This window comes from Octodon degus, unplaced genomic scaffold (assembly GCF_000260255.1).
Source record: "Octodon degus isolate 3935 unplaced genomic scaffold, OctDeg1.0 scaffold00013, whole genome shotgun sequence".
Classification (NCBI taxonomy): domain Eukaryota; kingdom Metazoa; phylum Chordata; class Mammalia; order Rodentia; family Octodontidae; genus Octodon; species Octodon degus.
In genome coordinates, this window is record NW_004524589.1 from 1,249,344 (window position 1) to 1,262,483 (window position 13,140).

Sequence of the window (13,140 nt, forward strand, 5' to 3'; positions counted from 1 at the left end):
ATCACTTCAAGTCCAATCTAGTAATGAGACCCTGAACACCCTGTAGACTCTTCCATAAAATACAAATAAATAAATAAATAAATAAATAAATAAATAAATGTTTAAAAAAAAAAAAGAAGAAAAACAGTGCAAAAGCTACACCTGAAGACCGGTCTCCTCATTCCTTCCCCTCAGAAGTAATCACTATTCTGATTTGGGGTCAGTTCAGACTTTTAAGATACATTCAAGGTTCTATAACAGGCCACACCACGCCAAGCATGGCCATGGCACAGTGACTGTAGCCTTGTTTGTCTGCTGTGGCGTCTGTGTCCTCTTTCAGAGATGGATGTTAGATACCTACTCGTTCAACCCGTTGCTGGACTTTGTCAGTAGGAACAAAAATGCCAGGCAAGACCGTCGAATAAAACAATGTGCATGTAATTTGTTTTTTTTTTTTTCAGTACTATACTATATTTGAATTTAAAATTATCCCAGAGTTTACTTATATATTTTACTCCTGATGGACATTTGGGTTATTTATATTTTTTGGACAATTCTGAACAGTACAACTGGGGGCATTCTTAGGCATGTGTCATCGTATCACACATGAGTCTGCTACTCTCTGCTGCATAAATAGCATAAGATTTGCATATATCAACATTAATAAGACATCAAGCCATTTTCTAAAGTATCCTTATTTTCCACTCCTCAAGCAATATATGACTTTGCGTTGCTCTAAATTTTGGCACATTTTTCTAGTTTTACCAAACTCAGCACTGTGGAATAGTCTCTTATTTACATGTTTCATTTCTATTTTTTCCCTGATTCCTAATAAGATTGAGTACTTTCATATATATGTTTTGGTAACTTGGGGTTTTTTGTGAGATACTGTTGGAATCTTGGTCTGTTTTTAAATTGGATTATTTACTTTTCTCATTGAAAAACATGTTACAATAAGAAAAATGAAAAGCGGCCGTCTCCAGGATATTTCTTGTGAATGATACTTTATTTTTATGACGTGACCCATCTGTCCTGGTGATATATACTGCTTTGAAGTCTGGTGTGCTATTAATACGGTTGTGTCACTTCCCACAGTTGTGTGTCTTGCTCTGTGTTTTAATGTCCCTCCCTTTCTCTAGCTTTACAGTCCAGCTGCATTTCTTATAAGCCACATGTATTTGGAGTTTATTTTTAATCTGTTCTGGCCACCCTTGACATTTACCCTCTTACTTGGTTTGTCTAAGGACCTGCCTGAAAGACTTTTTTCCCTCTGTTAGTTTGGAAGATATATATTCTATTTGAATTCTTGAGATGCCTACCTAGGGATTACCCGTGCAGTTGGCTTATCAAAATAAAATGTATCAGATCCATTGCCCCTTCCTGCACAGAAACATTTCAGCTTCATTTATTTATTCCTAACTTTTATTTAAAAATTTGAAGTTTATTTATTTTTTATTTTCTTTTTAAGTTTGTATTTTGACTATTCAAAATATTTTGTTCAGTGAGTATTGTGTTATTTTGTATAGTGAGCATTACTATTTCATACAACAATACTCATATATGTTAGGTGATGTCAGTTTTCAACCATGCAAAAATTTTTATATAATCATATTTATCAATGTCTTCCCTTACTACTTCTGGATTATGAGTCATAGTAAAATCCCCCAATCTTTGGCCACAAAGGTTCAATTCATTCTTTCTTTCTTTCTTTCTTTCTTTCTTTCTTTCTTTCTTTTTTTTTTTTTTTTTTCTTCAGAACTGGGGATTGAACTTAGGCCCTTGCGCTTGCCAAGTAAGCTTTATACTACTGAGCTATCTCCGTGGCCCCTCAATTCTTTAATGTAGATTTATTTTAAAGGTATTTACCCAGCTTCAATTGTTTTAATTAATAAGAAATGGATCTGAAAAATACAATGCTAAAATAGCAGAAATTGAAAGTTTCCTTTTCTTTTAAAGAGCATTTTGTATTTTCTTCTTTTTATAGGACAAATTAAGCACTGACAGCTTTTCAGGTCCTAAGCAGCCCAGTGCTACGTGATATAGGAAATCATTGTAGAACTCACATGAATCAGTGCGTGCGTATGTTATCTCTCATAGGACAGCAGTCATGGCGAGGGGAGAGGAGTAAATGGTACTATTTTAGCAACCGAGAGCATTGTTGCACGTTTGTTTTGTGTCTTGGATGCAACTGTTGTAGCTTTTCTCTCTTTTCCTAGATCTTTCATTTGTGCGTGCCTTTGAGTTCACATATGTTAATGTTTACGGTACTCACGTGTTGGTAAGTGCCGCTCATGAAGCCAGCGTGGAAAAATTTATTTATGTCAGCACAGACGAAGTATATGGAGGAAGTCTCGGTAAGGTAAGCTTAGAAAATATGTGTTCTGTCTATTTAGTATGCACCAAGATCCAAATCTGTCTCATTAACCTTCAGTTGAGTTTTTTCATACTATATTTCACTATGTCCGTGTTCAAAGCAAATGATGCTACCCCACATGCAAAACAGCCTGGTCTTGGTAGAGAAGTGGTCACAGTCTGACTGCAAGACAAAACAGATCGTACCTTTTGCTTCAGGCTTACAGACGTGCTGAATGCACCCTCACAGATGAAAGGAGGCACAACAGGCTGCAGCATTCCTGCTTGCCTTGCCCTTCCAGCCAGCAAATCATGTTCTGCTCCTTCGAATGCCAGGAAGTAAGAGTGGAATTATTGTAGAAACTGGACTCTATTCTTTAAAAAAAAATTATTCCCAAATATACTTTTTACACAAAGGATGACTCCATTCACCAGTTCATAGTTTTCTTCTTTAGCACAAACGTACATTGCTAAGTATCTGTGCTACTCAGTACGATGACACTGAAACCAAGAGGGTGCTGAAGGGAAAGCTCAGAAGAACCTATGCACGTCTACTCATCATTGGATATTAACTGTTAAGAAGTTGTTTTTTTGTTTTTTTTTTTTTTTTGGCAGAACCAGGGATTGAACTCAGGCCCTTGTGCTTGCCAGGCAAGGGCTTATTCTACTGAGCTATCTTCTCAGCCCTCTGTTAAGAGTTATTAACAGAGGGTATTTTCTATACAGTTAACACTTGATGATTGTTGTCTGATCTTGAGTCATTTATTAATTTTAAAAAATTTTTTAAAAATTTATTTGGTACAGGTCTCACTATACAGCTCAGACTCATAGTGATCCTCCTGTTTCAGCCTCCCCAGTGCTGGTATTACAGGCATGCTCCATCATGCCCAGTCTTGGTGGTTGGCTTGGCACAGGGCCAGCACAGCATGTGGTACCGTGATCGAACCTGTGTCTCGTGCTTGCCAGACTTGAGTCATATTTAAAAGAAATCTGCAGCTTATATGACTTTCTAAAAGAAAAGAATGTGGTTGCTCATGTTGCTATAGTCTCAATCTCCAAATAGCCACTGTGTTTGTCCTATAAGATCCACCTAATCATCATCTAGTCAGCGTGCACTTTTCTCTTAATGTAAGCTAATTCTTATGTTAATTATAATTTTTACTGCCATTTGTTTTAAAACATTCTCTCAGACATTTGTAATCTGTGGACTCGAGGCGGCATTACCCAGTGATTGGCTCCTGTCACTGGTAGCGCTTCGAATTTGCAGTGTGGTAGACACATTCAAGGTTATTGGGAGCAGTAGGCAGGGCAAACCTAGATCTCCCGTCATGGCCCTACACTGTCATTCCAGTGAAGAGAAGTAAGTCATTTGTTGATGGTACATGACAGTGCATGATACGCCAGCTTCATTCACACCCGTGTTCAGTTTAGAGATATGGCTTAGGACGTCCTAACAGTCATTTTTATGACGCAGTAGCTCTGCAACTTTGCGTGGGGGGCTCTTTCTTTTAGAGCAGTTCAGTGACACCAAGATTTCGGGAACATGGCTGCTGCATGCAAGTGTAACTAAGTTGCAAGTGGAGCCTGCCATCCCCCAAGGAATTCTTACTTCACACCACTGGGGAATATTGGCGCAGTGGCTTTAGGGTAGACACACTGTGCACGGCACATTTTAAACACTCAGAGTTACTGAGCCTCGTGAGTAAGCTGTTGGATTTAGCAATTGACAGCATGGTTACAGAAAGCGAAATATCTACTTTAAAACTCTGTTGAGATGCATTACGCTTTCCACAGAACAGATACTAAAATGACCTGTTACGTACTTGCTTGCTTGCAAATACAGTCCTTAAGTTTCTTTGTTCTTACACATGGCAACATTCAGCAGCAGATGGGTTTGTCACTCAGGCCACTGCTATCATCTGTTGCTTTCCTGTCACTTTTGTGACTCTTTCCCACCTTTATTTCCTGGCAGTGTTAAAAACCTGTCAGTGCCATTGCCGCTGTAGCTGCTGGAACTGCCACAGTCCCCTTGGTTTCTTAGTTTGGCAGTGCTGGCCTTCACCACAGGGGCTACAGTGTTTGCTTCCAGTTTTCTCCTCTTATAGGTCTAAATTTGAAGATTGGTCGTTGTAATTATAAAAATAATTACAGCTTTCATTACCTCCTTATTTGCTTCTATCTTTACCAAATCCAGTGCACTAAAAAAAAAAAAAAAAAAAAATCCAGTACACTAACCCAACCCCCATAGCCACCATATACACCATGACTGCCATCACCGCTACCATAAACACTGAAGTTTCTTCCGTGATCAAAGTTGTTATTGCTGGGGCCCAGGGAGATAGCTCAGTAGAGTAAGTGCTTGCCTGGCCTGAGTTCAATCCCCAGTTCTGGAAAAAAAAATCAAAGTTGTTATTGCTGGGTGTGGTCGTGCACACCTATAATCCTAGCACTCAGGAGGCTGAGGCAGGAGAAGTGCCATGAGTTCAAGGCAGCTGGAAATGTATAGCACGACCCTGTCACAAAAATAAAAAGCTTTTTATTGCCACCCAGACTACCTCTGTAGCCCCCATCAGTCGTAGAATCACTTTGACTTCTGTGGCCTGCCAAGCGCTAGCCATCTTTCACTTCACCAGGGATTCCCTTGCTTCCCTGTGGCCTCCCACAGGATGGAAGTTCTCAGCACCAGGGCTGTCCGAAGAGTGAAGCTTGTCAAAGGTTATAAAAGCTAAGCCCCTCTTCTTACTACTGTCACTTGTGATTTCAGTCACATCACTTTTCCCACATGTTCACAGTGCTCTCCTAGTTGATGTTCTGCAGTTTCTTCTTTAATGTTGCCAGTGAAGCTTTTTCCACAGCTGAGTGGCTGTCTACCCTTGGAGAGTAGTACCCACAGAGACAGCTTTCTGTGGCTCTTGAGCCCTTCCACCTGCCGTGTGCATCCTTACTCTTGTGGCTGCATCCACATTCTTCTCAGTGGCCTAAATGACACAAAGCCCCCTCTCATGGCATTGGGGCTCCTCATTTCCACACATTCCATGGGTCCTCGGCCCACCCTGTTTGCAGAGCTCAGCCCTCCGAGGAAGCATTTCCACAGCCCTTTTCCTCAGCCCTGTTGCCAAGAGACTGGTTTAGAAATGGCAGCAGCAAGAAATGGGAGGTTCCTGGTGATTCCTCAGTGGCATCCCTGAGCAGAAATCCATATTTTTTATAGTCAGTGTTTACAGGGATTTCATTTTGTTTCAACTTTACTAAGTTTTTTTTTTTCATATTGCTAAAACTTACATACTGAAAAAGAAAATTTAAAAAGACTTGTAATAAGAAAAAGCTAACCCTGACTGCATTTCAATCCCCCATCCTACTTCTGAGAAGCAACCACTTTCAACTTTCTGCACCTTTTATAGGTAAACTTATTTTTTCTTCTACCCTTTCCCCTCAGCATCAGGTCTGACACAGCAGCCAGAGATTTTTAAAATAGGAGTTTGCTGTTACTCTCCTCAAAGCCTGCCAGTGCTTTTGCAGGGCCATCACTGTCACGTATCCAGGCCTTCACCAGCCTTGTGGCCTCATCTCCCACATCTCTCCCTACACACTGGCCTCCCTGCAGTGCCTTTGGCTCCATGTCTGTCTCAGGACATTTGTGTTTGCTGTCTCTTCTGCCTTATGGGGTTTTTATGAACATTAAAAAAAACCTTAGCAGTGGCAACTGGGAAAATGCCAGGCACGTACACGGTTCCAATAATGTCTTTCTTTAAATGTAGTGATTGGCATGTAAATTTGTAATATGGTTTCTCCTTAGAAAACATATATAGTACTTACTTTTCACATATGTCTTTCTACAATTAGGAATTTGATGAATCATCCCCCAAACAACCTACAAATCCTTATGCGTCATCTAAAGCAGCTGCGGAATGTTTTGTACAGTCCTACTGGGAACGGTACAAGGTACAAACTGATTTTCGAAACTCTTGAATCTTTTACCTTCTACTGAAGTGTTAAATTCTAAATCAGCTTTAGTAGAATTTCATTTTTAGGATAAAAGGTGCAGTGTGAGAAAAGTTAAATATTGATAAATTTAAGTACTGATTTATTACATTGTGTGTACAGTAGTAAGCAGAAACACCAAAATGGCCCCCAGGATTTGGTGGCAGATTTACTTTATGTCAAGGGCACTGATTGGGATCGTTTCCAAAATATCAAGCCTGAATGCTTGGTAGTTTGGGCCTTTCGAGGAATAAGCAAGCAGGAAGTACGGAAGCAGTGTATTTGGCTGTCGTTGATTGGTTCTTACGCTGTGCACCCTGGTGACCAGCTATGCATCACAGTGACCGGCCATTTCTAGGAGACAGTAGTACCAGGAGCTGTAACAAAAGCTGTTACCTGGGCAACTGAAGTGTGCCATTTTCTGCTACATTTGGACAACAAAGAATTTAAGCTCTTTGTGTTCATCATAAAGGAATATTGGAATATATACTTTTTTCCTGTTTCAGTTATGGGTAGAGTTTTGTGGCTACAGTGAAAAGCCCTGTTGGAATCCTCTGAGGAGAGCAACACAGGGAGGACCTCCCCTCCTGCCATGTGCTTCTCTCTGCATGGCAGGCTCTCTTGGCTCCTCAGGACTGAGAGGTAGACGTGGCCATGGGAGCTGTGGCAGTGTCGCTGCAGAAGCCTTACCCAATAGGAGTCAGCTCAATCACCAACTTGGTGTCCTGCTGATCTTTTGAGTTATTAGGGACAAGTCAGAAAGTCAAGTCAAGGAATTCCTCAAGATTCTTTACCTTTAATGATGCGGTGGCACTGGTCCTTGTACGAGTGGTTACAACCGAGAGAGCTGACTTGAAGTTCACCTCTAATCAAAATGAAGAGGTTAGAGGTGGTCTTGAAATGAGCAGGCGGAAAGGTCCCCAGCACTGTGCGCTGAGGGCTCAGCCTCCACGTGCATTCACTCTTCCTTTTGCTCAGTACAGGGAGCAGTCCCCTTCTTCCTTTTGGATCATCTGCCTTTATCTGAACCCCGGCCTCTTCTGTCTTTTTAGAAACTTTGCATACAAAAGGTCTTTCCACTCTGTCCTTAGATGTGTGGAATTATTTAGGTAAAGGCAGCTATATTTTAAAACTGCATGTTCTTAATGTAATCGTTAGTGTTGGCGTTCTCCATTCCCTGAATGTTGAATACTCTTTTTAAGTTTCCAGTTGTCATCACAAGAAGCAGCAATGTTTATGGGCCACATCAGTATCCAGAAAAGGTAAATTTTACTTCTGAATTCATAGAGGCTTTTTTTTAGTGCTTGGAACTTGTTGTTTTTTAAGACAATCTCATAAGTTATTTGTGTAAAGAAATGTGTGTAGTAATTATGCACAATCACGTATTCTGAGGAGGACCTAAGCAAATCTCATTGGACTTGAGTTTAAGTTTCAACTCGATGCTCACCAGCTGACAAGACTTTGAACTTGTCTTAAAGTTGGGAGATAATGAAAATACTCAGAAGGGATTTTGAGGATCTAGTGGAATGCTATATGTGAAAATGCTTGAGCCTTCTAGGCCTCTAAAGCACTAGAGTATTGACCCCTGCAGCCACGCTGCAGGTTAGACTCTAGCTTGCAGACAGACCGATGCACAGAAGTGAAGAGCTGGTTAGGTGATAATGCAATGAGGGGGTCGTAGTGTCAGCTTGCTAACAACTTCCTACTTCATCTTTGGTTTTGTGAGCGTGAATGTTTTTCACACATAATATAAGTAGAGAATAAAGAAACACAGTTCCATAGCTGCAAATGTATAACTGGCTGGATTTTCATATCTGTTACCTGCTCAGCCTAAATCTGGAGACTGGGTTTTCCCACAGCTGGTAAGCTGTTTGCTCTCATTTGTTTGGTGTGTGGCATTAATACCCACAGCGCTTCATTTCTGAAATAGCCTTATGAAGTTTAACATAAACTTAGTAATTTCTTTCTCGCCTCATTTAACAGAAGTTTTCTTTGAATTCAAGAGCACTAGAATTTACATTTTCTAAGTTACACAAGCACTTTTTGAGTGAATGCTTGTATATATGGTGTCATTCCTGCCCTTAAGAAATCAACACTGAGCTGAACTTTGACAACCACAAACTGTCCATGAATATTTTCTTTTCATTTTTCCACTGTTAACGTTCTTTTATTTTAGATAACTGGTTTTTATGAAACAACAAACTTATCTAGTTGTTTTTTTAGCTTATTAAATATAAGGTTATTTTTCATGAATTCCAGGTAAGAAGAATTAGAATTTATCCATATGTGTTTCTTAAATAGTTTAGGTTCATATTAATGAATGAATTTCCAAAGTCTGAAATGATATTTGAATATTCTTTTAGGTTATTCCAAAATTTATATCTTTACTACAACACAACAGGAAATGGTATGTTATTATTGACCTTTGTTCCCCTATGCTTTTCTGGTATATTGATCATGTTTGATAACATCTTTCTTGAATCATAGTCTTTGTGTTGGAAGCCTTGAATGTCTTATCAAATTTAAGAATCCTTTCTCCATGAAATATAATCGCTTTTGAGGCTATTTAAAATCTGTAATTTATCTCATCTTTATAATTTACTAAGAAGATTTCAGTTCAATGGTCTATCATAGAACTTGGAGTAGTAGTATTAAAGTTTTATACATAATTTTACTTTCATCTTTATATAATTTTACTTTTTCAAATGATACATTTAATTCATAGAATGAGATTTTTTTCAAAATGAATTTATGGTATCAAGTTGATAAGTATTTCACAGGGTTTTGTGTTTGCCATTCTCTTATGGAATATCTGTAGGAGGTTTAGACATCATTTACAAACTAAGGGTAAAGCTAAGGAAAGCTGTGAGAATTTGTGTCTTCAATAAAAGGTTTCTAGGCTCCCTGTGGGAACTGCGTTCTCTGGAACTGTACCCAGCCATTGATTTATTTTGGTGTGGGAAAGCTTTTGTACACTTTATGATTTCATTTCATTTAATCTGTTTAGCTGCATTCATGGATCAGGGCTTCAAACAAGAAATTTCCTTTATGCCGCTGATGTCGTAGAAGCATTTCTCACTGTCCTCAAAAAAGGAAAACCAGGTGAAATTTATAACATCGGAACCAATTTTGAAATGTCAATTGTCCAGCTTGCCAAAGAACTAATACAACTGGTAATGTATCTGTTGAAAAAAATAGTATTTATATAGTTGTCACTAAATTAAGTGACAGTGTCAATAGTTTACAGTTTAAAAGAGAGCAAATGTAAAATGTAATTCATTATTGTGTGTACAATATGTGTCATTTGAAGTTGTATCACTCCTTTGGTAACAGCTTTTCAGGAAAAGAAACAAAAACAATTCATTAATTTATAGATACCAGTGGTGCTAAGCCATTTAGAGACGACTGTCCAAATTGCAACCCCAAATCCATGTATTTATCCCAAAGTACCAACACTGCAATTAAACCTTAGTACTGAGGTTTCAGTTTGAACAAGTAACTCATACTCATACCTTCTTTTGTCTTAAAAGAAAACACATGTGCTGTAGGTTTGCCACCACTGGGGCATGCCCTAGTTGAAAGACACAGCTTAGTTTCACAAAGACAAAATTGTATGCTTAGAATCAAAACACAGTGCCAAATAAAATAATTATGAGTGTACATGTTTTAGGGAAACCTCACTTTATAAAGTTAAGGCTGAGAGGAAGCTGAACTGAGTAGCAATCAGGTCATTTTCCCTCATAGTTTATATATGTATTGTTTTCGAGCTTTAAATGGAATTACAGTGTTTTTGCTGTTTTCTGCTTTGAGACCGTTGTTTCTTATGTCTTTCTACAATCAGCTGTTAATTCCTATTGTTATCCTCTGGTCTTATTTTTTAATTTGACTCAAAAACCTTCTCTGTTTTGACAGATAAAAGAGACCACTTCAGAGTCCGAAATGGAAGACTGGGTTGATTATGTCAACGATAGGTGAGTAACAAGTTAAAACTTAAAACACTGGGGAAAGGTTATAAAATCTTAGGTACTTCTAAAATTATAAATTATATAGGCCTGGCTGAAAACTAGTTTATCTCTTCTGAATTCTATAGTAAAGTATTTTTTTCCCCAATTATAAATGTCATGCTGATCAAGTTTAGGATTATTACTAGCTACCTAACTTAAACTAGGATGTTACTGACCCTTTCCAAATATGAGGTCTCTCCATTGTGAAATAGGGCTGATGATAACACCACACTTAGGAGAGTATTTTAAGGATTAATTATGATGTGTTTAAGTTATCTGGCCCAGGGCCTGGCATTTGAGTACCAAGTTACATATACTTATATGTATTTATTTCTTTATTTGTTAAACAGTTATCAAGTTCCCCAGGTGTGCTACTACTAAACTTATGAAGTGTGACTGAAATAAAGTTTTTAAAAAGGATAAACTACAGAGAGGTTCAAGTGTTTAGAGTGTTGAAAAATCATGATTTTTTTTTCCATGTACTTCATAAAGTTTCTATTTTAAGCATGTGATTAAGGGGAATTTTGATTTTTAAAACATGAACTGTGGTAAAGATGCATGAACATATATAATATCTCTTAATACTTAAATTTGTTATTATGTATCAACAATATTATTTTAAATATTTTGTTTTCTAAGACCTACCAATGACTTGAGGTACCCAATGAAGTCAGAAAAAATTCATGGTTTAGGATGGAAACCTAAAGTGCCTTGGAATGAAGGAATAAAGAAAACAAGTATGTTATAAATTTTTGGGGGGCAATTCAGTAATAGTTGAAGAAAAAGTAATTCATTTTTAGAGTACTATACAGACTAAGCAGAAAATTGTGAAGAAATATTTGCCCTTTTGAAATTACTACAGTTAGCACATTTTCAACAATACTATACTATATTTCTTAAGCATCTTAAATTTCATAAAATGATCTCTGATCAGTCTTCCTATGTCTTATTTGCATTCATCAAATACCTAATTCATTGATTCTAAAATGAATATTTTTTTACTTTTCTTCATTCCCTTGTAAGGTACATGTCATAAAATCACTGATGGGGGCTGGGGAGATGGCTCACTGGAATAAGCGCTTCCCTGGCAAGCGCAAGGGCCTGAGTCCAATCCTTGGTTCCACAAAAAACAAGAAAAAAACCCAAAACTGATGTTTTACAATGGTTGTAGCTTTTTTCTTAATAAAAACTTATTCCAGCTTTTTTTTTCTTTCTGATTTTCTTACATAAAATTGTGGTTCGTCTTAAGATCAGTGGCATCTTAGATTTGGTGAATATAAACAGTTATAATCTTTGGGTGTCCTGAGTCACCAGGAAACAAATTGACCATGTGCAGGAAAACCTACTAAATAATGTAAATGTTGCGTATATATGCAAAGTCCACACATGTGTGTTAAAAGCTCTACTGTACTTAGAAGGATATTCATGAGAAGAGATCTTGTTTCCAAATTTGAATACAGAATACTTGAATTGAGAAGGCAAAATCAAAGATAAAACTATTTGGTTTTAACTGAAAAAGCTTCTGTGCTAATAGTATAGCAATAGAAAAGAATTTTACCAATTAATAAAAGGAAGGTTTCATGATCTCATTGTGCCTTTCAAATACTATTCCCATGTTAAATGAAGTGGAAATTTACATAAAACATTATTTTCTATAAAATAACTTTTAAAACCAGTGTAAAAGATTTAAACTACTTCACTTTAAATTCCCTCCAATTACAATGTCTTCAATAGCAGGTTCAGTATTGAGGGACTTTTGAACTTAAATAGAAAAAAAGGTTAAGTTTTAATTCTCAGGTTTTGGGTGACAAAATGTGTTTGGACTAACTTCATTGTTCAAAACCAGATGTTTAGCTTCTTAAGTTACAAATCAAATCATCTGCTGATAAGCTAATAGGCAAGACTTCTTGTGTAGCAGCCATTTAGTAAATGTTGGTCAATTGGTTTTTAGTTTTTCATTTTTAATTTTTGTCTTGTTTTCCCTTTCAGTTGAGTGGTACAGAGAGAATTTTCACAACTGGAAGAATGCAGAAAAGGCATTAGAACCCTTTGCAGTACAACCACCATGTATATAATCAGCAGTTTTTAGAGAAAGAAGACAATTTTCCTACCTCAACAGGCAACATGCAATCAAGTGACCAAAGGACGTGCCTTCTTTGCATTTGGAATCAGATCATAACTTTTTTGTATTAAGTTTACTTGCGCAGTGCCTCAACTTTGGGAACTTTCATAAGGGAATTTCCATATTGCCAAGTTTTCCCGTTGGCACGAGCTTCTCTGGCAATGAGAGAGCAGAAGCATAGGAAGGCTTTCTCAGGGCATAGGAAGGCTTTCTCTAGAGGCATAGGAAGGCTTTTTCTAGAGGCATAGGAAGACTTTCGCTGGAGGTGAAGGAAGGCTTTCTCAGCGTGTAGGAAGGCTTTCTCTAGAGGCATGGGAAGACTTTCTTGAGGCATAGGAAGGCTTTCTCAAGGCATACTCAGGGCATAGGAAGGCTTTCTCTGGAGGTATAGGAAGACTTTCTCAAGGCGTAGGAAGGCTTTCTCTAGAGGCGAGCCAGGGAGGGATCTCCTGGTTCTGCCAAGGCAGGTAGGGGCTCTGGCTTGATGACAGCCTTGTGCAGTGCTCAACTCTGTCAGCTTCCCACCTTTCTGAGTACCTAGCACATGTGAAGTTTTCACTTTTAAGCAGCATGTGATGAGTGTCATGGCCTAATCCATCCTTCGTTAGTCAGATGTGCTGTAGTTGCTTCAAATGGAATAAAATGAAGCGTATCTAGTACTTTTTAATATTTTGTAAAATTTAAGTTAAATGCTTTTTAAAA

General features: G+C 38.0%; 1 protein-coding gene across 3 annotated transcripts in view; it reads left to right on the forward strand.

The window, feature by feature from the left end:
- The window catches only part of Tgds (TDP-glucose 4,6-dehydratase), an 18,684-nt gene extending 5,544 nt beyond the window's left edge, over positions 1-13,140 (forward strand). For 2 of the 3 annotated variants that reach the window (XM_023709639.1, XM_023709640.1), the window contains exons 5-13: positions 2,196-2,338; positions 2,551-2,670; positions 6,175-6,273; positions 7,515-7,574; positions 8,676-8,719; positions 9,320-9,485; positions 10,225-10,283; positions 10,956-11,053; positions 12,306-13,140. In XM_023709639.1, coding sequence (XP_023565407.1) covers positions 2,196-2,338; positions 2,551-2,670; positions 6,175-6,273; positions 7,515-7,574; positions 8,676-8,719; positions 9,320-9,485; positions 10,225-10,283; positions 10,956-11,053; positions 12,306-12,391 — 875 coding nt within the window. In that variant the 3' untranslated portion in view covers positions 12,392-13,140. The remainder of the gene's footprint in view (positions 1-2,195; positions 2,339-2,550; positions 2,671-6,174; positions 6,274-7,514; positions 7,575-8,675; positions 8,720-9,319; positions 9,486-10,224; positions 10,284-10,955; positions 11,054-12,305) is intronic. The other variant, XM_004626255.2, reaches the window with a different exon arrangement.